Source organism: Chiloscyllium plagiosum, unplaced genomic scaffold (assembly GCF_037043375.1).
Source record: "Chiloscyllium plagiosum isolate Xiang-an unplaced genomic scaffold, Cpla_swu_hap1 HiC_scaffold_22, whole genome shotgun sequence".
Taxonomy (NCBI): domain Eukaryota; kingdom Metazoa; phylum Chordata; class Chondrichthyes; order Orectolobiformes; family Hemiscylliidae; genus Chiloscyllium; species Chiloscyllium plagiosum.
In genome coordinates this window covers 25,328,912-25,355,740 of record NW_028270160.1, presented here as the reverse complement: position 1 = coordinate 25,355,740, position 26,829 = coordinate 25,328,912, and the positions used below count along the sequence as shown (strand labels likewise).

General features: G+C 37.3%; 2 protein-coding genes across 7 annotated transcripts in view; one reads left to right on the top strand and one right to left on the bottom strand.

The window, feature by feature from the left end:
* dclre1a (DNA cross-link repair 1A (PSO2 homolog, S. cerevisiae)) overlaps positions 1–3,171 on the bottom strand; it is an 80,619-nt gene extending 77,448 nt beyond the window's left edge. Inside the window, exon 1 of the mRNA XM_043712784.2 lies at positions 2,614–3,171. Within this exon, the coding sequence (XP_043568719.1) occupies positions 2,614–3,073 (460 nt within the window). The 5' untranslated portion in view covers positions 3,074–3,171. The remainder of the gene's footprint in view (positions 1–2,613) is intronic.
* A 5-nt stretch (positions 3,172–3,176) lies between these two features.
* nhlrc2 (NHL repeat containing 2) overlaps positions 3,177–26,829 on the top strand; it is a 92,761-nt gene continuing 69,108 nt past the window's right edge. The window contains exons 1-5 of one of the 6 annotated variants that reach the window (XM_087998871.1): positions 3,384–3,513; positions 8,233–8,369; positions 12,908–12,972; positions 16,949–17,101; positions 24,911–25,366. In XM_087998871.1, the coding sequence (XP_087854997.1) occupies positions 17,050–17,101; positions 24,911–25,366 (508 nt within the window). In that variant the 5' untranslated portion in view covers positions 3,384–3,513; positions 8,233–8,369; positions 12,908–12,972; positions 16,949–17,049. Of the gene's footprint in view, positions 3,514–8,232; positions 8,370–12,907; positions 12,973–16,948; positions 17,102–24,910; positions 25,367–26,829 lie in introns of all 6 variants that reach the window. The other 5 variants (XM_087998872.1, XM_043712793.2, XM_087998870.1 and 2 more) reach the window with 5 other exon arrangements.

Genomic DNA, 26,829 nt, shown 5'->3' with positions numbered 1-26,829 from the left:
CATAACTATTGAAACTCTTATTACCACTGCTCTTTCACTTTTCTTCCTTCTCTCCTGTGTATCTGAGCCATCCAAGGACTTGGCTGTGACTGTACTACTCCAACCATATCCAAAACAAAAAAAAATTATCAAACGATTAGTCGCATTCCATCCAAAAGATCTGTAATTTTCCACTGAGTATTAAGCAGTTTCTTTTGAAAGTTATTACTGATTCTGCATTCTAAATTATAATTTTCTTTCCTCACGTCACCCATAGCTAATTACTCTTTCAAAATGCTTCACGATTTTGAACACCTCGACCAAATGTCCTTTCTCCTGCAAGGTAAACAACACCTCTCTATGCAGTTTCATTTTTCATCATTGGTGCCGTTATTGCACTCCTTCACACCATTCCCAAATTGTGGTATCCAGAATTGGCCCAACACTTCTATTGGAGCTAACCAGTGTCTCATGAAATTTCAGCATAACTTTCTTTTTTTTGCACTCTGTGCCTTAAAGGAATGAATATGCTTTTTAACTGGCTTCTCATCTTATTCTGCCACAAGCAATCTCATTAAAATTAAGCAACAGTTTATATTGTGTCTCCTCACATATCCACCAAAATGAATCACTTCACATTTCTCTGTTAAGTTTCCACATTTTTTATTTCATCAGTTAGTCCATAGCTGCCTGAAGTGTAATACTATTCTCCACACAGTTTACTATATTTTCAAGTGTCATGCCATCTACAATCTTTGAAATTACACATGTCCAGGTCCAGGAGAAATAAACGCTCACCACAATCAGTTGCTTTCTCCCCTTAAGCAATATTGCATCCACGCAACCACTGCCTCTTTAATCGCAAAGTATTTAATTTTGCTATCAAATCTCTTTTAAAATCCATACACATATCGATTGCACTGCCCTCAATCACCATTCTATCATTTCAAGCTCATCAAACAAAATTTAGCTCTGCTGGATTTCATTTATTAACCAATATTGTTCCAAACACAAGTTAATTTTGTTTCAGATTAATGTCTCTAAAATGCTCCCCATTACAATTTCTAGGCAGACTGGCCTTTAAATGTCAGTTTTAATATCTCTACTTTTTTTAAGAAACAGGTTTGTAATATTTGCAATCTTTCAGAGCTCTTGCTCCATTCTCTTCTATAATTGGAAGACTGTGGTCAGAAAATCCTTGGTCTCTACTATTACTTCCTTCAATAACCTAGGATGCAAACTCTTCAGATTGGATGTTTTATTCTACACTGAATGCTGACAATTTTCTTCAGATATTTCTCTTTATTTATTTTAAACACTAGCCACATTTCTCTTCTACCTTCTCCTTTACTCTGACAATGGTAGAAATCTTTTTAGTGTAAATAGTTGCAAAGTACTCATTTTGCACCTCAGCTATGCCCTTTATCTTCTTTTTGATCACAAATCATCTCTGTTCTCCTCCGAATACCCTTGGACTACTTATATTTTATATACTTTTGACCTACCTGTAATCTTTGAAAGAACTGATCATACTGTTTTTCTTGAATGTCTCTCCTCAGTTAGCCAGGCCTTGGCCAGTTTGATTCTATTTAACCAGTCACAGCTACAGAATCATCTTAAATGGTTTATTTTCCAATTCTCACTGTTACGTGTTAAGTCCCTCATAAATTTACATTTGACCCATTCCTAATTTTGTTCTATGTCATCCAAAAGCATATCAGATTCCGTTATGTATACCGTTGATGCTCATCACTTCTTTTTAATGTTTCCATCCCATTTAATTTTGTTAAGCTGCTTTTCCAGCGTCTAGTATGGGACAAGACGTTCCCTCCAAGTAAATAAGGTCCAAAAGTCTACAACCAAAGTTACTATCTTCAGTCCCTGCTACAACCTCTGGTCCCTAGGCAATTTTAATGTTCTACCTGACTGAGCTATATTGTCTTCATCACAAAGACTGCCTACTTCTAGATCATTGATATCACCCAACTCCAGCTTTGCCTCTGCATTGAGACTTTTTTGGTCATGCATTACCTAAAAAGGAAGAATATGCAGGATTATAGGAACAAGGCAACAGAATAGCACTTGGTGAAACACCCATTCAGAAAAAGTGATGCAGACACAATGGGCTCAATGTAATAACTGCAATGTGACAATTCTATAATTTTAAAATTCCTCGTCCAGGTGTGCAATCTTTTTATTGGCTTGTGAATGCTTCCAGCTCTACAATTCTCCATAAGTCCCATGTTCCTCCTATTCTGGCTTTTATATTTCCCCAGTTTTGTTCTCCCATGTTTAAACAGCTGTTTCTTCAGTGGTCTTAGTACGATTTTGAAATCCCTTTTTAATTCCAACCTTAAGATGTCTTTTAAAAAAGTTTTCTGTCACCTATGCCAGTATCTCCTTATGTACCTTGCTATCACTGTTTGTCCTATAATGCTCGTCTTCAGCTTTTCGGCAATTTTACTGTTAAAGATGTTATATTAATGCCAATACAAAGAAAAAAAACAAATCTAATCAACACATAAACACGTCCATTTTAATGAATGAGTAAATATTGACTTAACATTGTTAAAATTCACTTTCATACATTGAAAAAATCAAGGCTGCAAAACTCGCACCTATTTAGCAACTCACCAATATCTGTGCAACCTGGAGTTTCCAAACACTCTGCAACATGCCACCGGGGGGTTTCTATCAGCAATAAGGAGAAGGGCATTTGACAGATTGGACAGTAGCCGTCATGGGCAGGCTTGGCCTTTGTGGGGATTGATTTGCCCTCGGAGGCATTAGGGAATTCAACCTTGGACAATGGTCTGCGTGCGGCTTGCTGTGGAGATGACTTGCTGGCATTTGATGCAGGAGAGGGCATTTCCTGACCAGGGGCTGCCCTCATGCCTCTCGGCGATTGATCAATGGACACCCTTTGAGAGTGGCGCTGTGATCTGTCTCCTTTAACCCGGCTCCTCAGCCGGGCAGACTTGCCCCCGCCTGCATGAGCACAGGGAGGACTACTGCCGGCATCTGTGATATTTGCAGGCCGCCTCCGTTTCCCGACGGACTGATAGCCCCAGATAGCCGCTTCATCGGCGCTCATAGCGCAGCCGCGAGCGGGAAAGGGACGCCGAGCCGTTAAAACCCAGTGCTCGAGCTCCCCAAACCCTCCAACTCAGATCCGCAAATTCGACACCATTTCTCGCCGCAATTCAGCAACAACGAAAACAACAAAAAAAAATTGGGTTATGTTTGAGTTACGGTATGCATTTATGGCAAATGTACAGACGCATATGATTTTAAACACAATTAAAGTTTAAGTGATGCGCGAGTAGCGTAGCGAATGTGGTGATCGGCGCCACTGTTCTTGACTTGCAGTCTGCACGGTCGTTGCTATGGCGGGTGTCTCTGGAGCTCAGGCTCAACTGGAAGCCGCACTACTGGAAGCTGCTGGCCAAGTCCAGAAAGAACAGCTCATCCTTCAATATCTTGGAAAGATAGATGGTGGGGAGACCGAATTAAAAGCCCCTGAGTTTGCTGAAGGTAAAAAGTTCCCCTCTTTCCCCAGGACATCACAAAGGAAGGAAGCGATGAATCGGGCTTGCTGGTTTTTAAGAGGGTCGCCCTGGACCTGAATTGGAACTTAAGTCACAATCGTCTGGCAGTGTAGTTTTCATATACTGGAGTCACAGATGGGAAAGAAAAAAATAGAAAAACTCATTTATTTTTCTTTAAAAGTATACTGGGCTTCCGTGTTGAAAGTTTCCGTAAAGTTCTTTGCAAGTTATCATGTTCCTGTCTGACATCAGACTAATTGAAATAAAATCTGTACGTCTTTGCATATGTCTGTATAGACTTAAATTCATGGTCAGGAAACATTAAAAGTAACATATCATCCATGAATACCCTTCGTTATTGCGAGATAATATGTTGCCTTTAAGGTTTCCTGTTCACCCAATGTCTCCGTGTATCTGTACAGACTAAAAAGACGCACTGTTCCTTCTGCGCTTAGTCGTAAAATATTACGCGCTGTATCTCTCGTCTTGTCCATTAACACTACATAACCTCTTCCTGTAAATGTGTCTGCGCAAAATGTGATAGCAGCATCAGTCGTCTGGTGCTTTGCGCAAAAGCTGCAAGTATCTGTTCCATATCACCCCCATGAGGGAGAGGGAAGAGACACCGAATAACAAATTGTAGAATTGACCTTAAAGGTGAAACGTCACTAAACGGGGCGAGGAGGTTTTTCTGGGAATTTAGCTGTAGTTTCATTTTATCTTAACTTCAATAAAGTATAAATTACTCTATGTGCAAGTACTGTACTAATTCGCTTATTGTAGTATCTGACTTCATTTTAACCTGTTTAAAAAGTCAGAAAATAACACTTTCTTGTTTTTCCACACATTCGGCTGATGAGTCCAATTATATGTTACTCTGGCACAATTGCAAGAATGCCAAATTTCAAAGATCACAATAATTTATAGTACACAAAAATGAGTGCTGACTGATTAGCAAATTAACTCCTGAGTCATTGCCAAAATGAAAGCAACGTGATTAGAATAGATTCCCTCCAGTGTGGAAACAGACCCTTCGGCCCAACAAGTCCACACCGGCCCTCCGAACAGTAACCCACCTAAACCCATTTCCCTCTGACTATGGGCAATTGAACATGGCCAATTCACCTGACCTACACATCTTTGGACTGTGGGAGGAAACCCACGCAGACACTGGGAGAATGTGCAAACTCCACACAGACAATTGCCCAAGGCAGCATTTGAACCTGTGACCCTGGTGCTGCGAGGCAGCAGTGCAAGCCACTGTGCCACCCCCATGAACTATTGGCTCTCTGAGTCTCTGGATGGCTTTGACTCTGGTCTTGAGACTCTGGCTTTGGCTTTAGTTGCATATTGGACAGACCCCCTAACAACTAATTGTGCCGGTGTCATCTAGCCCACTTTTCCTCCATCAAACATTTTCCCAAGCCTAGACTCCAGCATTCCCTCTAATCTTATTTCCAGCTGCATAGATCTCTGAGAAGTGTGTGCAGTAGTGACTTCCATCAATGCCATAATAAGTACATTGAGTGCTGTCCACGGAACCTTGGAGCAGCTGTGCAAGGGGAAACATTGCTGAATACCCTAAAATCCAAGCCCTTCCCTCCACCATTTGCTAAAACTTAAGTGACAGAGGTTCCCATTCTTGCTCCCTATAACAACTTTACCCCACTGGGGGAGCATTCAAGTGTGATGCAACCACACCTCAAACCTTGTTCAGGTGCACAATAAATAGAGGCAATTCTTGGAAGAGGTTTTGAGGACTCATCCACTTCATAAACAGACACTGCATGCCATAATTAAAGTCAGATATCTGATGAAGAAAAATGTCATCAGAGTGTATCACCTTTGAGAAGGCCCAGTGGAAAGGTATAATTGCAGAATCTGAAGACGGACAGTCATTATCCAGGTTTGGAGGCTCCAAAGTATTAGGTGGTTCCTTGGAATTTGTAGTCCCCTCACTGACTCCGTATAACATTTCTAATCTTATCTCCTGCCATATTCTTTTTACTCTAATAATTGTTCTTGCCTCTAGTGAACATATACACTATTTTTGTCAAAGCTAGCCGAGTCAAAGCGCGGTCTGAATAGCATGTTGTATAGCCTGTAACGATACTATGGCTTTAAGAGGTGAATTTCATCTTTTTTTTTAATGAAGAAAGGTTGAGCTAGAGATGCCAATAAGTCTATTTGGCCACTAAAGTAAAAGGTTTGTGAAGCCTTGGGTTTTTTAAAAACGTTGGAACAATAGAAGCAACCTAAATGGGTGGGGTCAAGCACCTACAGAACCAGTATTTTTAGTTTTAGTTCTTCAGTAGCAGTTGCTGAGGTCTTGAAGCTGGGTTTGGAAGCTGCAGTACATCTCTCCCTGCCACTTTCTCTCAGTTTTCTTTTGATGTTTTCCCCTTGAACTGGAGAATTGCATGTCAGATAATCTATTTTACTGAATTTGCCTTTGCCTAGGGTGTGTTATAGGTCTCTCTCGGTCTCTCTCTCTCTCATCCAGTCCATTTATTTTGTACAACTTATTTCCTCATGTTATCTTTGATTCTTTCGTCAACTATCCTAAGTCAGTGTTCTTTGGTTCTTAGTCTTTCCACCAAGGGAAATATGTCCCTCTCAATTGTTTCTGACACCATGTGATGTGCACACTTTCAAATCTCCTGTCAACCTTTTGTTAAGGAAAGCAGCCCCTGAAATTGGACATAATTTTCCAGTTCAAATCCAAGCAATGATTTATCTTTTTAAAAAAGTATATTAACGTAAATCTTCAAGTATTCTGAGCATGGAAATCTGGACATGTTTGTATTGCACATCAGAACCCTGGTAAAGTTCTGATGTTTGCACATACATTGATTGCCTACAATATTTAAACTTATATGTGACTGATTTGTGTACTGTGGACCCTCTGTAAAAGTCTCCAATGTTGAATTAAGTGTCAGATACTTGGGTAAGGTAACCAAGACTTAACTGCCAACTGACCCTGGAAATGTTAAGCTGATTTATTAGCTGGTCTACTTTTGTCACTCATAACTGATCTGAGCATCAAAACTGACTCCCTTGACCATTATTATTTGTCATATGAAAAGTAGCAGTGGTCCTAAGGTCGTCTTCTGGGAACGCCACTTTTTGTTTCTCTCATCTGAAATATAGCTATTCACTACAAATCTCAGCTTTTGTTCTTTAACTGTTGGGAATTCTACATTTATGCTTAAGGACTATAAGGAACTAGAATACAGAACTATAAGGGCAATCTAAATTAAAATGTTTTACCAAAGCGAGTCACTTTGTTTTTGGAAATGAAAGTCAAATGTGCCATGTGAGCTATGTCTCATCTGCAATTATAATTAATCTTTAAGAGAGACAAGGTATAAGATCTATTGCTTAATTGCTGGACAAACTTGTTTCGGAAGAAATGGGGCCTACATGCTGTTGGGTCCCTAGCAACACTAGCAATTTCAGTTTTTAAGAACATGTTGCTGTGTCAGTGGAAGGAACAGATTTCCAAAGCTTGCAGCAGCAAAATTCTCCTGAAAAAAGTAAGAAGATACCTTAAAGCAGGACAGCTGAAAAGATCTCTCTCTCTCTCACACACAATGAAGTTTTCCTGGAACCTGAGAAAGTTTCAAATATTTGTGTCTGACTATCTCATAAGCTGTGAAAGCTGAGCTATTATATGTATTCAAAGACCAAATTTGAACTGAATTTCCATTTGAAGTGAAATCTAATCCGAGGACTTTCCACCACTGTACAGTAGACAGTATTTCACCTTGTTGGTAGGAAATCATGGGAAGGCATTTCATTTTATCCTTTCTGTTAGGTCTCTTGGCATGCAGGAGTTTTTCCCCTTTTGTCTCTCTTTAAAAAACATATAATTGCTGCAAAGATGTATTAACTTGTTTGCCAGGTTAATGTGTTTGTTTGGGATTCAAGGGATTTAGTTTATTCCAGAATATAGTTTAGTTGCTAACCAGCTTTACCACTTGTTTAAATAATGCATTTAGTTTATAATTAAATTATTTTTGAATTTATTAAATAAACTTGGTAAAAGTCTCCTTTATTCTAAATTGTAGCAAATTAAAATGAAACAGTTTGACCATTTTAGTAATTGAATCAGTAATTTACACTAATGGTACAGTTAATGGAGTAATAGGTCATGATTACTAATAAAGTCTTCCCATCAGAGGCGTAAAGTAATTAATTCCCCCATACTTTTGTAGGACTTTCAATCCCTCACTTTCAACTTTCCTTACTGGAGTATTACACGGCACTTCAAATATTTTCCACCACCTTACAAGCGTGGAGGGGAAAAAAACTGCCAGGAATGGTGGACCATATCACAGGGCTATTGGGAGTCATGGCTATTCTAATTTAACAACCACATGTGATTAAAATTCATGCTTGAGTAGGACAGTCTACAAATTTAAGGTTGAAGAAGAGCTAAAAGCTCAGTTAACCAAAGGTAATACAACTTCTTCACACAGAGGGTGGTCTGTTTATGTAACAATCTGCCAGAAGAAGTGGTAGATGCAGGTACAGTTGCAACATTTAAACATTTGGACAGGTATGTGAATGGGAAAGGTTTAGAGGGATGTGGGCCAAACACAGGCAAGTGGGACAAGTTTAGTTTGGGAAATTTGGTCGGCATGGGTGAGTTGTACCAAAGGATCTGTTTCCGTACTGTATGACTCTATATCTTGGGTTTCAGAATAATTGGAACACTATAGAGAAATCAAAGCGAATTCTTGAAAGCTGTGGCATCCTTTAGTTTGGGCACAGGGAGAAGTAAATGAACCCTCAAGATCCTGTTAAGTTTGAAGAACCTCTGCTGGATTTGGAACTTAGGTAATTGCAAATGATTGTGTTATGTTAGTAGTGCTTGTTTCGTTTAATGCTTGTTTCATTTAATCCTTGTTTAAAAATGTGAAACCTTGTGGGTTTGTTCTTGCAATTAATAGCTGGAGGTTCAAATTTCTCTTTAAATTGTTACCAGTATCAATAGAGCTCATAAGTAAATTAATTAGCCATTGAAGGTATACCTTGTTCATGGTTATTTTAATTCTATGAAGCTGAAGCGATAGATGACTTTTATGTTTAAACTAATATGCTGCTCTGACACTTCACTTAAAGACATTTTGAAGTACGTGAAGCAATGCTAAGTATATACAAGATATGCTGAACTTAGGAAAATATGCAGAAATTGCTAATAAAATAACTTAAGAAATATATTGAGTAACTTTCTTACTGTTAGAATTCACAGTAAAATCAAAATCCTGATGAATCAAATCCCAGAAGATCCACCCACAAATTTTTGTTAAGCAGAGATTCGTGATAGCTGAGGAAGCCCCATTCCCTTAAGAAATGCATCTGTGTCAGTTGATATTCCTACAAACAAAGTATATATCAATAACAATATTCAGTTTCTTTTTTTTTCTTAAATGGGATATGGGCATCACTGCCAAGATCAACATTTGCCAATCCCAATTGCCTTTGAATTGAGTAGCTTGCTAAACTATTTCAGAGAGCAGTTGAGTTAAATGCTAATTGAAAACACAATAAAGCAGTAAACATGTGACAGAATATTTTTCCTAATTTGTTCACACCTTACAATGGCCTGACTTTGTAAAAGCCCAGAGCTTTGAATTGAAAATTGAGAGTTTGCTCCAGAAAAACTCTGAGTTGAATGCAGTCCACCATGTAAATGTTTTTGTGCTGCGACATGAAGCCCGGAAACATCTCCATAGCCTTTGTAACATGAGCTAGAGAAACAGGTGGGAGAGCAGTGGATCAAACTCTTCAGGGTCATTGGGCTTCTTTCTTAAAGATATAGTGCATCCATGAATGCATTGTCTACCAGTTCTGTTACACAGTCTACAGCTTTGTACATCTTTAGGTTTCCATGGTTGCCTCTTCAGGTACTTCCATGTCAGTCTGTCTCTTGTGAGCAAAATAAAATCTCATCAGACTCATTGGTTATACCCTACTGCTGCTCGTTCACAGCTTCTTGTGTAATAACTTGCTTGAACTCAACCAAGATGGCAGTGGAGTAGAACACTTCAGCAGGAGCTTGTCCGCTCCGTCCATTCTTTTACTTTTTTTTTCCTCTCTTTTGTTTTCCTTTCTCTCTCTTCTTCTCGGCGATGTCCTGAACTCCATACTCTAATTCAGTCTCTCGGCCTCAGTGCAGACCTGGCGAGGCATCCTTTTGACCAATAGTGATGGTTTCCCGTCCAGCACAGCCATCTCTCACTGACCTTGAGTGGCAGTCTTTTGGCACTGTATGGCCTCAGCCTGGACTTCCAACCTAGAGTAGTCTCCTTACCAGAAAAGTGTAGAGGTGAAGCTTGGTGCGATCTGAAGTCAAAGCTTGGTGCTGAGTGGAGGTTAGGTGCCAGGTTGACTAGGTTGGAAAGACTAGGAGAAAGTGAGGACTGCAGATGCTGGAGATCAGAGTCGAGAGTGTGGTGCTGGAAAAGCACAGCAAGTCAGGCAGCATCCGAGGAGCAGGCGAATTTGAAGTTTCGGGCATAAGCCCTTCAACTAAGTTGGAAAGACTGTTGTTCTGAACTTCTTATTTTTTATTTTCTAATTTCTCTATATGATCTGTAATGCTGCTATTTTTATTTCTTTACTTTGCTATTTTTTTTTGCGAAGAACTTTAACTGAAGAATCTGTATCTTGGTACCTTGCACCTATGGCACCGTAGATGGTGACTTATAAACGTTTCACTGTACACATTTGAGTACATGTGACAATAAAGCTTGGTAGAAATGTTCAGCAATTATGGTTTTGGTCACCATACTCTTTCATGCACGTGGCTTCTGGAATATTTGTATTTTACTCTTTATCAATGGCCTTTATAAACTGAGAGATCACAATACCTGGAGTCGTGGGTTTTCAGGTTTGTAGTCACTTATGATGTAATAACTGGATCTTGGCCATGGTGTTGAGTGGCAAGGATGCCAGCTTCTTTTTTCTTGAAGCCAACAATGTTGGGGTGTATATGACAATTGAAGTAATAGTAATCTTCCCCTTTTTTTTCTTACTGTCACTTGTCCACTTACCCAGTTCACTGCTTTAAAGTGCTGAAGTTCATTTAGGCCCTTTTGTTTGCCTTGTACTGAATGGGTAATGTCAGAAATTACATCTGTGAAGCAATATAGCTCCTTAGACTTTTTGTATCACAAAAACTAGTGGCTTTTTGATTCCAAACATGTTGCAAACAAAGCAGTGATGCATTCCTTACCCCAGTTTCCATGATTACATTTAACCTTGAAAAGTCAGAGTGATCTAGCAGAAGACCAGTTTCAAGTGCATTAAAAATATCTCTTCATATGTTCTTATTCAAGACCATTGTGGAGCCAAATATCTGTAATTGCCACTGTTCACTCACCAGTTACTGTACAGAAGGCAATGTTGTGCCTTGTCTTGAATCAATGTAGCTATCCGTTACTAGGAACGACAGCTTTCTTACCTCACTGACTCCATTTTTCTGGAGAAGTGGATTGGCAGTGGGAACGTTCTCTGCTCAGGCTGCCTTGAACCACGTTAGCATTTCAGCAACAGGATCAGCAGCTGTTCTCATCCTTCTCATCTTGAGAAAATCTGTTTGTCGTAGTGTTCCAAGATGACCATCTTGTCTATCACAATGATGGGCTCTCCCACTCAGCATGTGGTCTGATTTTCACTTTATGTCATGGTTTTTCACTTGTTGTGTCAACATTACTTTATATCTAACAGTACTTTTAACTTTCTCTTACATTTAACTTGAATTGCAGGCTTTCACATCTTGCACAGGAAAATCTCTAATGTCAAATGGTAACTTGCCCAGCACTCCCATGTTCTCACATTCTTGTGTGGTCAAACTCAGCTCTAAATGGTCAGCACAATCATATGACAAGTTTGTGTAATCCAGAGTTTCTGGTATAGAATTTTGCCTTGCCACTGGCATCACTCAATGGAATTTGCTGTTTTTTCCTGACAGTAATGGTCGACAGTTTCAACATAATTGCCATTTGTGTCATCTGAATTTAACTCATCACAGTTTTGTGCTGATTGTTTCTAATATGTTGATTATTTATAGAGATATATTTTAAATTTCTGAATTACTTAAATATAGCCTTCATAGATTTTTTGGATTTGAGTAAGACCCTATATTGCCTTTTACAAATGTTGTGGTTGATAGTTTGATGAAATTATGTCTGTGCTTTACTTAGCTGTAATTAATCACACTTTTGAGTTTACAACATATGCATTTACAAATATATGAAAATCACTTCATTTTCAAATCAATTTAACTAAATTCTTGCATGGTAAATGAGCAAAATTGAATTGATAGTTATGGTTTAGAATATCTTAAGTCAAGCACAACATAGTCTGATGACAAACACACGTTATCAGAATCACTCGTGTTTGAAATTATTAATATTTATACCTGCACAGCAAAATATTCATTATAATGGGAGAAATTTGGATGGAACAATCTTAAATTTGAAAGCAGGAATTCACTAACAGTTCCTAGTACTCGTGACAATATTATAGGGGCTCTATTTAATTTCACCTGTGGAATTTAGTCTTTCTTCTGTTGTAGTTTGACAGCCATAGTTGTATATATTCGAGAATGTATTTATTATATAATGTGCTGTTTATAAGGCAATTGAATTAAATATAAAATCTAGCTGTATTTTGATGAGTCTTTTGTGTGTATTGTGCAAATATTTTAACAATTACATGGCAATTCAAAAATAAGACAGTATTTAATGTTATCTCGCTTGAATATTTAAAGTAATCCAAACATCACTGTTTTGTTTACACAGTTAAATGATGAGTGTTGGTTGTCTTACTGTTATTCTTGCCCCACAAACAGGTCCATAATATTTTTGGACTGTTATTTTGGAAGTAAAGAAATTCTAGAAAACTAGTCATAAGAGCAGTATTTCTGTAAGATTATTTGTTTAGTTTCTGCATTCTACATTACCAACTGATTATACAATACTGATATGCAGCAAATCAAAAGGAGTATTGATGCTTGATTTGGAAAATGGAATTCCTCTAAATTGGTAAATGTTTTTTTTTTCACTTTTATATTGCTATCAAATCAACCTAGTCAATTAGCTATTAATTCATACCAGAAATACTAGCTTGGGCATGAGTTAAAAATAACTGTTTTCTCTTGTTGCTTGGTTCTGTATTAAAGCTGTCTAAAGCTCTGTTATTGGAGTGTGAATTGTCTATGCCCTGTATTTTGTTCTATGTATTAGAGTTGATGCATAACATGTAGATTGTGCATCATGGTTCACTTTCTAATAAAACTCTGCTGCTGTGTAAAAGTTTTATAATAATAAATGTCTTCTCTTCTCATTGTTATTACTCATTTATATTAGAACTCAAATTGAAAATTCAAGAAAATGTGTTGGTTTCCTGTGAGCCAAGAATTATTCATTCATAGGTATTCACATTCTAATGCATTTACCTTATTATGGATAGTTTAGAAATTTGTGTGTAAATTTTCATTGTTTGTTCACTACCAATAGTTTCTAATACTTAACTATTTCTATGACTTTATGTATTTTTGCTTCATTAAGTTTATCTTCATGCATTAACTATCTGTTATCTTAATGCAGTTTTTCAAAATGCTAAGTTTGTATTATATCCATCAACTGTCTATCTGTGGGAGAAACTTGACTCTTATTTGAAATTCTTTCTTCTCTGTCTTTCCAAATCTTTGCTTTATTTAGACCTTTCAAGAGGCATGCATATATTTTTCAGATTCCATGTTTTTATTGTCTACTTTAGGATTGTTATCCTGTGTTTTCTACTGTTAGACGTTTACAGACCCCACGTTATGTTCTGAGTATTTTCTGTTTCATATCTGATAGTCAACATTTGATTTTTAAGATGTCATTTAGGTTATGTTTTTAAATATGCAGTACATTTTTAGCAGCCTGCATGCAAGTGCACAAATGAAGATCTGCTGAATATTCTTTTGTGCAGATTTGACTCTGTAGCATATATATTAACTGATATCATTCTGTGGTGTCTATCCACACTTATGGAACAAAATCAGTTTGCATTATTTCATAATTGTACTATTTGGTCTTTGTTATTCCCACATTTTCTCCCCAATACTATAAGAAATATTGTGGTAACTGGGCACATTCATGATATGCTGTAAATATGGAATGGCATCTAAAAATCCTGAGTACATTCTGAACTCAGTTGAATCTCCAGGTACAACTTCTGGACTCTACCTCAACGAATACTTCAGCTGTGATTGAAGCCATTAAATATTGTGGGTAGAAATTCTTGCAAAATCAGGAATTACCACTTGCAGTATACAGCATTGACACTCAAAAAGAGCATTAACAGTTAAGAAGTTCAGAAGCAGCCATAATGTCATTGAGGATGTAAGGAAGAAAATGAAATATGCACTCCTGTGGATGCCACAGCAAGCATACTTTTGAATGGAGGCAAGAAACCAAGAGCAATATGGAGGATGGTGAGGAAGAAAAGGGAGAAGATACAAGCAGCGCAGGGGAGAAGGGGAGGAGCTGACATGGAGAAAGCTAAATGAGGGACACCTATCTAAATAAAGGAGGATAGGAGGTGACTTCGCAGTAACTAGCTGTACAGTTGACCTGTTATAAATCCCAATGTCCATACAAAATTAGTGATGGAAAATGAGAATGCTATTGGAGTTGATGCAAGAAGAACTGTGAATAGTGAAATAAATTGAACATCATGGCCAGGATTGCAGGCTAATCTAGAAACTCCAATGCAAAATATCAGATATTAATTATAAGCTTGTAAAGCATATAAGGATGATGTGGAGACGGTGATTGTAAGAGGTATATTTGATTCAACATATTGATAGCTGATTCAGTACATATTTGAAAAGTGTGCTTGCATCCCTTACATTGTCTGATTATTTTTAAACAACTACAATTTGTATGGCTGCTTTATTATCTCAGAATACTGAAGAGAGTTCTAATCAGATAAAAATAAGTGTGAGAATAAAAAGGATATTTTGAGAGCTGCTACAAGTTTAAGATTATTAAACTTGTTTCAGCACTGGCATTTCCTATCAGGAGTTGCATAAATGGTACTTACTGCCATGGCAACTTCATTTTGTTGTGCCTGCACTCCTCCCTAAATGGCTACTTATCTCCGTAGATTGCTTCTCTCCAAATCCTTCATTGGGAACGCAGCATTTTCACTTGTGTCTCCAAACATTGGGATTTGCTGCTCTACAGCAGTTAGTTCTGAAATTTTAAAATGATTTCTACATGTAAGCAAAAAATAGTTTGCATTAAAGCTTTGATTTGAAGGTGTTGCATGTATTTATACCTGCATTTCTCTCCCCATCCATCTGCCTGCAATACCAGGTTCTGGGTTTGACAGAAATATCATCAGAATCTATTTTAATCCAAGAATAGCCATCCAGAAATTGTAGATATCCCAACTTATTTTGGAAGCTGGAGAGAATTATCTATCTGGATTAATATTTATTCTAGAGCTACTGTGTATTAAATAAATTGAACTATTTTGTCTGAGTATACCTAGTTTCAGCAGTATATGTATTGGCAATGAAAATAAATAATTGAAAGCTTGTAAGCCTAATCAAATGTTTCTGGTTCAGGAGAGATGATGAAGGAAATAGAATAATAAATTGCATTGAATCACATGGAAAGATTAAGGATATCAAAGAAGGTTAATCTCTCCGTCAGATGTGATAACTTCATTCAGGACTGTTTTCATGTCGTAGATAAGACAAAAATAGGATGATGTTGGAGTAGAAAGAGGATTTTGTTGTGTAGTACAAGGATTCTGATTAGATTAGATTCCCTACAGTGTGGAAACAGGCTCTTTGCCCGAACAAGTCCACACTGACCCTCCGAAGAGTAATCCATCCAGACTCATTTTACCCCTGACAAATTTACCTTACACTATATGGGCAGTTACCTGACCTGCGCATTTTTTGGAATGTGGGAGGAAACCAGGGCACCCAGTGGAAACCCACGCAGACACAGGGAGAATGTGCAAACTCCACACAGATGGTCGCCCGAGGCCAGAATCTAACCCGGGTCACTGGCGCTGTGAGGTAGCAGTGCTAACCACTGAGTCACTGTGCCTCCCCTTCTAAAGCTGATCTGACCAGATAAAGCTGAGAATCATGCATGTCATTCATAAAGCAGGAGAGGTAAATTTTGAATCCTTCAGCTCTACTTGTGTTATGGGGTTGGTGGGGTTGGACATGTGGAATTTTCATAAGCATAACCAAATAGCTTCTGTTCCTTTCAGTCCGAATAAAGAGAACAGTGTTTTGAATGATATATACATAAATATAGTTTTGCTGGTGAAAAACTGAACCTGTGCTTCTCTATTGTTTTGATATTTATATAAAATGTTAATTTTTTATTATTTTAAAACTGTAAATTTTAAAAAAAATTTTCAGGACAACCTCTGATATTGATGAATGTCATATATTGACATTGTGCCAAAGGCATAACTATTATGCCAATAACTGAAAGTGATGATTCTCTTAATTTTGTGAATTCGTTCAAATTGATAATTCATGTAATAAGTATATTGAAGCTAATTCCACATCAAAAATCAAAATTTGATTTCTTTCTATTGGGTAAAATATTCCAGAAAGACTCTACCTTCAGGATAATGTTATACCTTGTGAATGTTTACAATTTTTTTAAGGAATAACATGACTTTTCAACCAATGTCAGCTGCCTTTGTAATCTAAGGGTCTGCATTTTACCAGGCCTCTGCTGGTGGACCAGTAGGCAGCAGACCTGGTAAAATGCAAGGGAAAGGTAATAGGAGTGGAGCTCATTATCTTTCTGCCACCATAGATTTCCTAGCAGCAGCACCCTCATCAAACTGAAAGTAGAGTCCTTCGATGAGGTATTCCTTTATGTACTCCCCACTACCCCACTATGGCTCCTGGCTGCTTGTGTCTGGCTTTGGCACATTAAAATTATTTTAAAAACTTACCAAGGCTTTGAGTGTGAATCAATACCCTCTTCTTTGTCCTGCAACCTCTGCACTGACTCTCACAGCCCCAATTATCAATTGTGTTGCCTAGCTTTAAGACCTCTAACTGGTTTGCCAGTTTTAACAGGCAGATGTAATCATCAATTGTACGACAGTCTCAGTGGCAACCTCTTAATTGCCTGCTACTGTTGAAATATTGCCCAGGTTCATGCTATCTGTTTTCGTGGTCTCTGGTTCTGCCATCAGACCTAGCAGCAGGACAATCAACAACCTCTGCTTTGATAAAAGTCTGGTTGTAGTATTTTAAGACTTGGACCCCTGACTGGTCTAAGTAATGTTTTGTTAATTCCGTCACCTTATTGAGTATTTTCAGTGTCAGCAAATGTAAATGGTCCCTTTTGATATTTCTTTACTTGCAGGTCTGGAATGGGTGAACACTGAAAGTCCTCTCCTCCTACACAAAGACCTTTGTGGTAAAGTAGTGATATTGGATTTCTTCACTTACTGTTGCATCAACTGCATGCACTTGCTGCCAGACCTTCATGCTCTAGAAGAGAAGTACTCTGATAAAGGTATCAGTAACAACAAATTTAAATGGGAAAGGCTGGAAACCCTTATCAACTAAATATGTCGTATTACTTGAAGCATTTTTCTTTAGAAGCAACTGACCCACGTTAGTGTCTATCCAAAATATTTGTGAGCAAATGAAAACCTTCGGGTAATGTACAGCACAAAACATTAATAGGGCCAATGTATGATGATTTTCATTTTTTATAGTTATTATGACTTGTTTGTCCACAGTTTAAGTGGAATTTACTTTAAGTGGATTACTTTTACTATTTATGAACATATCTTGTGCTTACCTAAATGATTGATTGAATTGAATTGAGCCTATTAAGTGACACTGGCATTCTTTGTTGATACTTTTTCTTCTTATAGCTGTATCGAAAAAGTTTGTTAAATAAAGGCTGCTTTCTATATCTGTCACTTTTTAAGTATAAAAATTGATGATACAGTTAGTTATTAAATTCAAATAAATCTCAAGTTTGTATATGCAAAAAATATGTTTGGGCCCCAGTTGTCATTATATCAGATTCTTATTTTCACTGGACTTACTATACAACAATAGCTTGTATTGATATACTACATTCAACATCCCAAAGTACTTCATGGTAGTACAATCGAACAAAATTTGACAGACCAAACAAGGAAGACTTGGGATTCCGTCATTAGCAATGAATTTGGACATTTTTGGGTAGTTGATTCCTAATAATGTGTTGTTGTGGAAAATTCTCCAGTCTTACTGATTTTAATTCAAAATTTCCTCGGCACTTTAGTCTGGGTGGGTTACTCTTCAGAGGGTCGCTGTGGACTTGTTGGGCCAAAAGGCCTGTTTCCACACTGTAGGGAATCTAATCTTATCTAAAATAATCTGCATTCAGAGCAGAGAGACATGTTATATCAATCCATAAAAAGGGATCACTGGTCTTAAGATCCAATGTTTCTTATGAACAAAGTTGTCATTTACTGAAACAATGCTCAGTATATGTGACTTTGGTACAAAATCCTTTGTGTGATTTCATTTTCAATTTCATCAGCTGCTTTGTTTTTAATCTACTCAGACAGGTTGCATCACTGCAGCTTATGATTATGTCTATTTCTATCAAAAGATTTAATTGAGTTGTTTTCAGTACCCAAAATAATGTATGGCGAAGCATTGCAACCTTTACTTTGTTCTCTAGAGTAGTTCTATTTATGCTTTGTCAACACTTAGAACAAATCAGTTATTTGTTTTCCCGAGGTTATGAAATATATTTATTTCTATTTAACCATAGAATCATGGAATTAGTATAGCACAGAAGGAGACCATTGCATCCATTATGATTATCTACAAGAGCAACTCTCATACTCACTCCCCAGCTTTTACTCCATGGCCTTGCAAATCCTTTCCCTTCAGGTAATTTGCTTAAAGTCTTCGATCACATTATCAGGCAATACATTGTAAATCCCGACCACTTACTACATGAAAAGATTTTCATGTGTTTTTTTTTCACCAGTCACTTCAAATTGCTGTCCTCTCATTCTAGACTCTTCCATTATTGGAGTATTTTCTATCTGTTCAGACGCCTTCATGATTTTAAATGCCATTGTCAAATCTCCTCCTGACCATCTCTTGTCCAAGTAAAACAGTACCAATTTATCTCCACATGACTAAAGAGCCCAATGACCTGGACTCATTGTTTATTAATCTTTTCTAATGCCTTTGTGCCCTTTTCAAGTGTGATGTCTGAGAATTACATTACTTCAATTGAGGCCAAACCAGCATTTTATCTTTGCTTTTGTACTCCATATCCCAACTTATGAAGCATAATATCCTGTTTGCTTTATTAAGTTATTTTCCAACCTGCCCTGCCACGATTAATTATTTATACGTATTCACTCCACGTTTGTCAACTTCCTTAGAATTGTACTGTTTATTTTGTATTACCTCTTCATGGTTTTCGGATCAAAATGAAACTCTTAACACTTGTCTGCAGTAAAATTTATCTGTTTGTCTGCCCCTTCCTTTAAACTGGCTATTACCTCTTGAAATGTATTGCTATCCCCTCACAGCTCTCAATACTTTCACATTTTATGTCATCTGAAAATTTTGACATTGCACCCTCTGCACCCAAGTCTTTCATTAGCTTTGCATCATTGCAAATGATTCATATCTACTGCCCACATGCTGTGATTGGTATTTTAAGTTGTCATTTGCTGATGTGGAGGTGACCTGCTGTGTGTTCCTTTCTCTGGTGTTTTCCTTTGACAATAGGAAATCATAATTTTTCATATTTGTATTCTAGCATGTAGATTGTGGCACCATATGCTCTAGCCATATGCAAACTTGTTAAGTCAATATGGCAAAAATTGAATCTCCCAAGTCTATGTTATTAATATGTATCAAAAAAAGGTCCTATCTCTGACCACTGTGAAATCCATTTGTACATCTTCCTTCATCTGAAAAGCAACCATTTACTACTGTTGCCTGTCATTCCTTCAATTCCATATTCAAACTGCCATTGTGCCTTTTATTCCAAGAGTTCTAACTTTGCTGACATGCCTGTCCTGTGACACTTTATCAAGTGTCTCTGGAAAGTCTATGTAGACCACATCAACTGCATAGACCTTCTCTGTACTTGCACAAAATCAATGTGACTTTCCATGATTGCTTCCACATTTTTCCACCGATTGTTAATTTTCTCCCAAATTATCATTTCTAAATGCTATCCTACTGACTGATCAAAATTCTAATCACCATATCTGGGTGAATATTTTAAACTATCCTTTGCCATCTTTCTTGAGCAGTCTATGAATTTTGATGTGTTTAACCAAACCAATTTCTTTTAACACCCCTCCTCTGTTATCTGACTGGATGGGATTACACAATCTTGGCTCCAATCTTGTGTTTTATTGTTTGCTTTTTTAGTGTTTGTTTGACATAGGAATCACAAGAATACAAAAAAAAGTAAGTATTTGAATGATATATTACAATTTGAATGAGACCATACAGATCCACAGGTACATGAGCATGTTTACATACCTCTTACTCTGTTAATTTACACACATCATTCTACTTCACATGAGCAATGAGAACACATTCTTCGATGACTCTCCACTTATAGTCTCTCAAAGGGATCCCACAAAGTTCAAAATTTTGACAGTGGTGTCAGTGTGTTACACATGATGTTCTTCAAAATTCTTCAAACACATTTCTCATGGGTGATTTCAATCTGCATATTGACTGGACAAATCAGATAACAAGAGCAACATGGAAGGTGAATTTGTAATGTGCATCAGTAATTATTTCTTAGTTGAGCATGTTGCAGAACTTACCCAGCAGCAAGTTGTTTTAGATCTAGTAATGTGTAGTGAGGTAGGATTCATCAGCGATCTCATAGTTAATGATCTTCTAGAGGATAGAGATCATAACATGGTAGAACTTCAAATTCAATTCTAAAGAAAGTCATTCAAATCTAGACCAGTGCCATCAGACTAAATTACAAAAATCACAGTGGTAGGAGGTGTAAAGAGATATCTGAAGCAGGCTGGAAGATAGACTGGGGGATGGTCAGCAGATGAGCAACGATAGACATTTAATAGACTTCATAATGCATAACATGTAGCTAATGTGAATGTGTACCCTTAGAGGATGTGACTTGGGAATTTCTAACAGTGGACAGAGAAGTGGCAGACAATTTTAACCAATATTTTACATCAGTTTCCACGATGGAGAACACTAGAAATATTCCAAGGATGCCAGATAAGCAAGATGCTAATGGAAGGAACTTTTCTATCACAAGGGGTAAAGTATTTGATTAACTAATGGCATTAAAAGTGGACAAGTCTTCAGGACGTAATGGCCTGCATGTATAGGTTATAAATGTACTTGCTGCAGATTGGTGGAAGCACTGGTAGAGATATTCTCGCTGGATTCCAAAAGGGAAACTGGTTATGTAACTGCTCTGTTCAAGAAGGGAGAGATTGAAGAAAAAACAGGAAATTATAGGCCAGAGAGCCTCACATCTCTGGTTGGGAAATTGGTAGAGTCATTATCAAGGAACAAATAGGCTGTTTAGAAAAGCTTAATACAATCAATCAGTCAACATAGTTTTGTGAAAGACAAAACATTTTGGACAAATTCAGCAGAGTTTTTTAAGCACACAACAAGCAGAATTGATAAATTACGTTTACCCTTTTATTTGGATTTCCAGAAGGCATTTGATCAGAGCCACATCTTTAAAAAAAAGGATTGTGTGGTGTAGGGGGTAATATATTAGCATAGATTGACTATTGGTTAACACAGAAGACAAAGAGTCATAATTAATAGGCTTTTTTTTTCAGATTGGAAAGAAGTAACTAGAAGCGCCACAGGATCTGTCCTTAGGCCTTAATTATTTCCTATCTATGTTAGCAAATTGAAGGAAGGGGTAAAGTTGTAATATATCCAAATTGGATGATGGTGTAACAATAGGTGAGAGGGCATTTTGTGATAAGGAATTAAAGAATCTACAATGAGATATAGATAGGTTGAGTGAGTGAGCAAAATCTTCGCACATAAGGTTTAATATGGAAAAATATTTGGCCATGCACTTTGGCAGGATGTAGCAGAAGGCAGACTATTAATGTACAGCATGTATTGAAGAAGGCAAATTGAATTTTGCCTCTTATTGCAACAGGTTGGAGTTTGAAAATAGGAAAGTGTTGTGACACGGTACAGGGTGTTGATGTGGCTGTACCTGGAGTACCATGTAAAACATGGTCCTGAAAGGGATATATTTGCATTGGAGGCAGTCAAAATAGATTCAAGAGGCTGATTTTTTTTGTGTGGAGAGTTAAACAGGCTTAGCCTTTATTCATTAAGCTTAAGAAATATGAGGGGTGACCTTACTGTAACATAAAAGACTCTGTGAGCTTGACAGGATAGAAGTGGAGAGGATGTTTCCACTCATGCAGGAATCTTGAACTATGCGATTTAGTTAGAGAATTATGTTACTTATTAAACCAAAATGCAAAGGAATCCCCCCACACCCACCCCCGCCCCTGCCCCCGATGATAGTGAATTATCTGGAATTCTCTAACTCAAAGTTGTGGAGATTACATCACTTAAAGTATTTAAACCAGAGTTAGATTTTTTTGAAATATTGAGGAATTAAGAATTATATGGCACTGGCACAAGAGCGGGGTTAAGACCTTGGGCAAACCAGCCATGATCTTATAGAATGATGGGGCAGGCTTGAAGGGTTGAATGGCCTATTCCTGCTCATATTTCTTAAATTCTTAGCCCAGTTAATTTTTGGTTATTAAAATCTACTTTATTGCCTTATTATTCTTCCTGTTCTCTAAAATTTGCTTACATATTTGATCCTCTGTCTCTTCCTGATTGTTTAGGGAGTGAATAACATAATCCAACAATGTGTTTGTCTCTTTTGTGCTTTTTACTTCTACTCAAATGGCTCCATTTGATATAATAACAGAAATTGCTGGAGAAATTCAGCAGTTCTAGCAGTATCTGCAAAACATTAACTCTGCTTTTTCACTACAGATGCTGCTAGACTGCCTAGTTTTTCCAGCAATTTCTGCTTTTGTTTCAGTTCTCCAGCATCTGCAGTTCATTGCTTCATTTTGGCTTAACTTGTTGATCTTTCCAAGATAAAAAGTCCTTATCATTGCTTTTATTGATTCCTTCCTTCACTTCTAACCCCTCTGTCTTGCCTGAATGCCCTCTAACCAGGAATATTAGGGTGCCAATCCATCCCATCTTTCAGCCAAGTCCTGGTCATAGCTATGATGTCATAATGTATGTGCTTATCTATGCCCTCAGCTCGTTGCTCTTCTACCTCAGGCTCCTTGCATTCAAATATATTGCATTTTGCCTTGCTAAATTCACTTCTTTATCTGGTCTACATTGTATCTGCCTTCCAGACTCATAACTTATGGCAAGGACACTTAGGTCTCTTTTCACATCTACATAAGATAATGACGGCTAACATGCAGGTGCAGCAAGATATTAATAGAACTTTAGTCTTAACTGCACGAAGATTTGACTACAGGAGTACGGAAGTTATTGCGTTAGATGTATAGAATCTTAATTAATACCTGGACTACTGTGTGCAGTTTTGTTCTCATTTTTTATTTATTCATAAGCTAAGGCATGCTGGCTGGGTCAGCATTTGTTGCCCTTGACAAGGTGGTGGTGAACTGCTGCAGTCTATGTGCTATAGGTAGACCCACAATTTTGACTCTACGATACTGAAGGAATGGTGATATCCATTCAAGTCAGGGTAGTGAATACCTTGGAGGGGAACATACAAGTGATGGTGTTCCTACATGTGTGCTGCCCTTGTCCTTCTATATGAGAGTAGTCATGGGTTTACAGGACCTGTCTCAGGACCCTTGGGTGAATTTCTGATGTGCACCTGGTAAATGGTACACACTGCTGCTACTGAACCTTGTGGGTGGAGAGAGTGGATGTAGTGCCAATCAAGCAGGTAGCTTTTTCCTCGATGGTATTAAGCTTCTTGAGTGTTGTTGGAGCTGTACTCTTTCAGGCAAATGGGAAGTATTTCATCACACTCCTGACTTGTGACTTGTAGATGATGGACAGGCTTTGGTGAGTCGAGAGGTGGAGTTACTTATTTCCGGGATCTTACCATCACAAAGGAGTACTGCAAAGTTTCAGCAGATTTGTTTCAAGATTTCGGGACTATCCTGCGTAGAATGAGATTGGGCAAAATAACTGCATTCTCTAAAATTTTGAAGAATGAAAGGTGATCTCATTGAAACATACAAAATGCTTGGGGATTTAGAGGTTGGACGCAGGCAGATATTTCCCCTAGTCACAGAGGGCTCATGAAGCTCTCTTTCAATACATTTAATGTGGAGATTGATAGATTACTTATGAGCAATGGCATATAGAATTATGGGGACAGGGTGGGTAAAAGGCATTGAAGTGTTCAATCAGCCACAATCGTACTAAATAGCTTCCTGTACTCTTCTTCCTATATTTCTATTTTCCTCAAATATAATCAGTCACCAGAGATGAAACGGAATTAATGATACTATTTACAGGAGTACGTAGCACAAATGTTAGGCATCCTGGTTCAGGTAGCAAAACAAGAAATGCATTTTACAATATCTTTTCATATGTTCAGGATATCTCAAAGTATTTTGCAGCTGTTTCAATACTTAAAAGCTTACCAATTTGCACATAGCAAGCTTAACTAAAATGAACATCTTGTCATATTCATTTATATTGGTATAAGTAAAACAGCATTGAGACAATACAAAATTTGAGAACAATTTTATATAGTACTTAGGAATCGTATTTTGAAGCTAAATCGATAAGTTGATACGTCTTAGAGAAACACAACATGCAATACACAAGTATTTTCTCAATTTCAATAATGTGTGTGTGAATTATTTCTAGAGACAAACTTCGCTAAAATCATAAATGATAAACATCCAGTATTAAGGTTTACCTCAAAAACAACAGACTGCTTGTCTAACTGCTTTCTCCTAAAAGAAGAGAAGAGCACTTTTAATAATGAAAATTACAGAATATAAAGTAAAGGAGCTGTAAAATTACATATTTCATAGCTTTCAGCATACTGCAACTTCGGTGTGAAAGCAGTTTTATATTGCAGTATGTTGGGCATATAATTTTTCTGTCTTGGTGATTATTTTTGTTTAAAGTTTACACTTATATTCTCATGTGGTTGTAGACTACTTGATTGCCATGAAATTTCTTGTTAGTGTTCATTGTATAGTAATCATTTATCTTCAGAGCTTTTCTCTGGTAGTTCATCAGATTTTATTTTGTATTAATTCTTTCATTTCAGATGGCCTGGTAGTTGTTGGTGTTCACTCAGCAAAGTTCCCAAATGAAAAGGTTCTTAAGAACATTCAAAATGCTGTCCTTCGTTATAATATTACCCATCCAGTTGTGAATGATGCTGATGCAAAACTGTGGCAAGAGCTTGAGGTGACATGTTGGCCAACACTAGTGATTCTAGGTCCGCGAGGAAATATTCTGTTCACTCTGATTGGAGAAGGACACAAGGAAAAACTTTTTACCTTGATTTCAGTGACTTTGAAGTACTACAAAGATAAAGGAGAAATTATGGATCATGCCATCAAACTGAAATTATACAAAGATTCTTTGCCACCTTCGTCATTGCTTTTTCCAGGTAAAATTGCAGTAGACAATGCCACAGGTAGACTAGCAATTGCTGACTCTGGCCATCATAGAATTCTGGTGACCGAAAAGAATGGTGAAATTCTTCATGCAGTTGGAGGTAAGAGCTTTTCCTTTTGGATTCTTGCATTTGTAACAAAAAATATCTTTTATCAGTTAACAGGATCCAACAAAGCTATTTATAGTTTATAAACTATACAGTTAACTCATAGACTTTCCAAATGGCAATACAGAAGAGATATGTCTACATTGAGAAATTCTAGAAATATGAGAGGTTGATAACCACCTGAAGCAATTTAAACAAGCTATGAAGATTTACTTGGGAAGTGTCTCAACTTATCTTTAATGCTGATTAACCTGCTGTGCATTATGAATGTTCACTTTAGACTTTTACCATTTGTGGTCTTTTGGATCTTGATAAACAGATTGTTATGCTGCCATTTTTATAGGCCCACGACTGCCTGGATTGAATTAAAATGTTAGCTTAACAAACTGTAATTGTACAGGTTGTAATTTGAGGTTCTGTATTAAGTGCAGTAAGAGCACAATCAATTTTGAGTAATAATCACTGCCAAGTAATTAGTATATCTTCATGACATATTTCTGGCAGATTCTTTCATACAGCAAGCAACTAATTTTGGATACTAACTGCCTGCAAGGGTGTGGAAGTAGAGATGATGAGTAATTTCACAAGGATATTGAATGGGCCCTTGAGGGAAATTAGCTTGGATGGCTATAAGAACAAAACAAGAGGGTGGGATTGATTGGATTGAGTCAGCACAATCTCACTAGGCTGAAGTGCCTCCTATGCCATAATGACAATGATTGCATAACAGTTTTCTCCCTGGTAGTAAAGTTACACCTAAATCAAAATAATTTAAAAAAATTGTGATTTGGTTTACACAATCCTATAACAGAAAGGGCACTGAACAATCATAATAAGGCTGATTAGAGTTGGATAAATTTAAGCTCAATAAAGAATATTTATTTATTTCAAAAATGCATCTTCTCAGCTATTTTAAGAATGATCTTGCGAATTAATGTAAAGCTGCTCCATTTTAAAATATGATAAGTGCTTATGCAAAGCATTTTTAAAGTTATATGAACAAATGTTGATTAAAAAATCAAAAATGTACCATATATCTGAAAATAATTTGACTTTTCAGCACAAAAAACTTACATTCCACCATTGTTGGATATCTCAAAACCTTATCCAATCAACAGTAGATTTTTAGTATAGTGACTGTTATAAGATGGAAAAGGTGGCAGCCATTTTGCACACAACAATCATTGGTTTTTGTGGTGTCGATTGAAGAGGACTATTGGCATTTGTGAGGGATGCTCTTTATTATCCTTTGTAAGACCATAAACTAGAACAAATAGGAACAGGACTAAATGTTGGCTAAACTGACATTCCTCACATTCATTTTCCTGCCTCTATCTATCTTGCCGCTAAATATACACAAGGACTTGGCTCTCAGCTCTCTGTGGCAAGGAGTTTCAATGTCACTCAGCCCTCTGAGAGAAGAAGTTCCTCTCCTCTCAATCAGCGTGTCACATTAA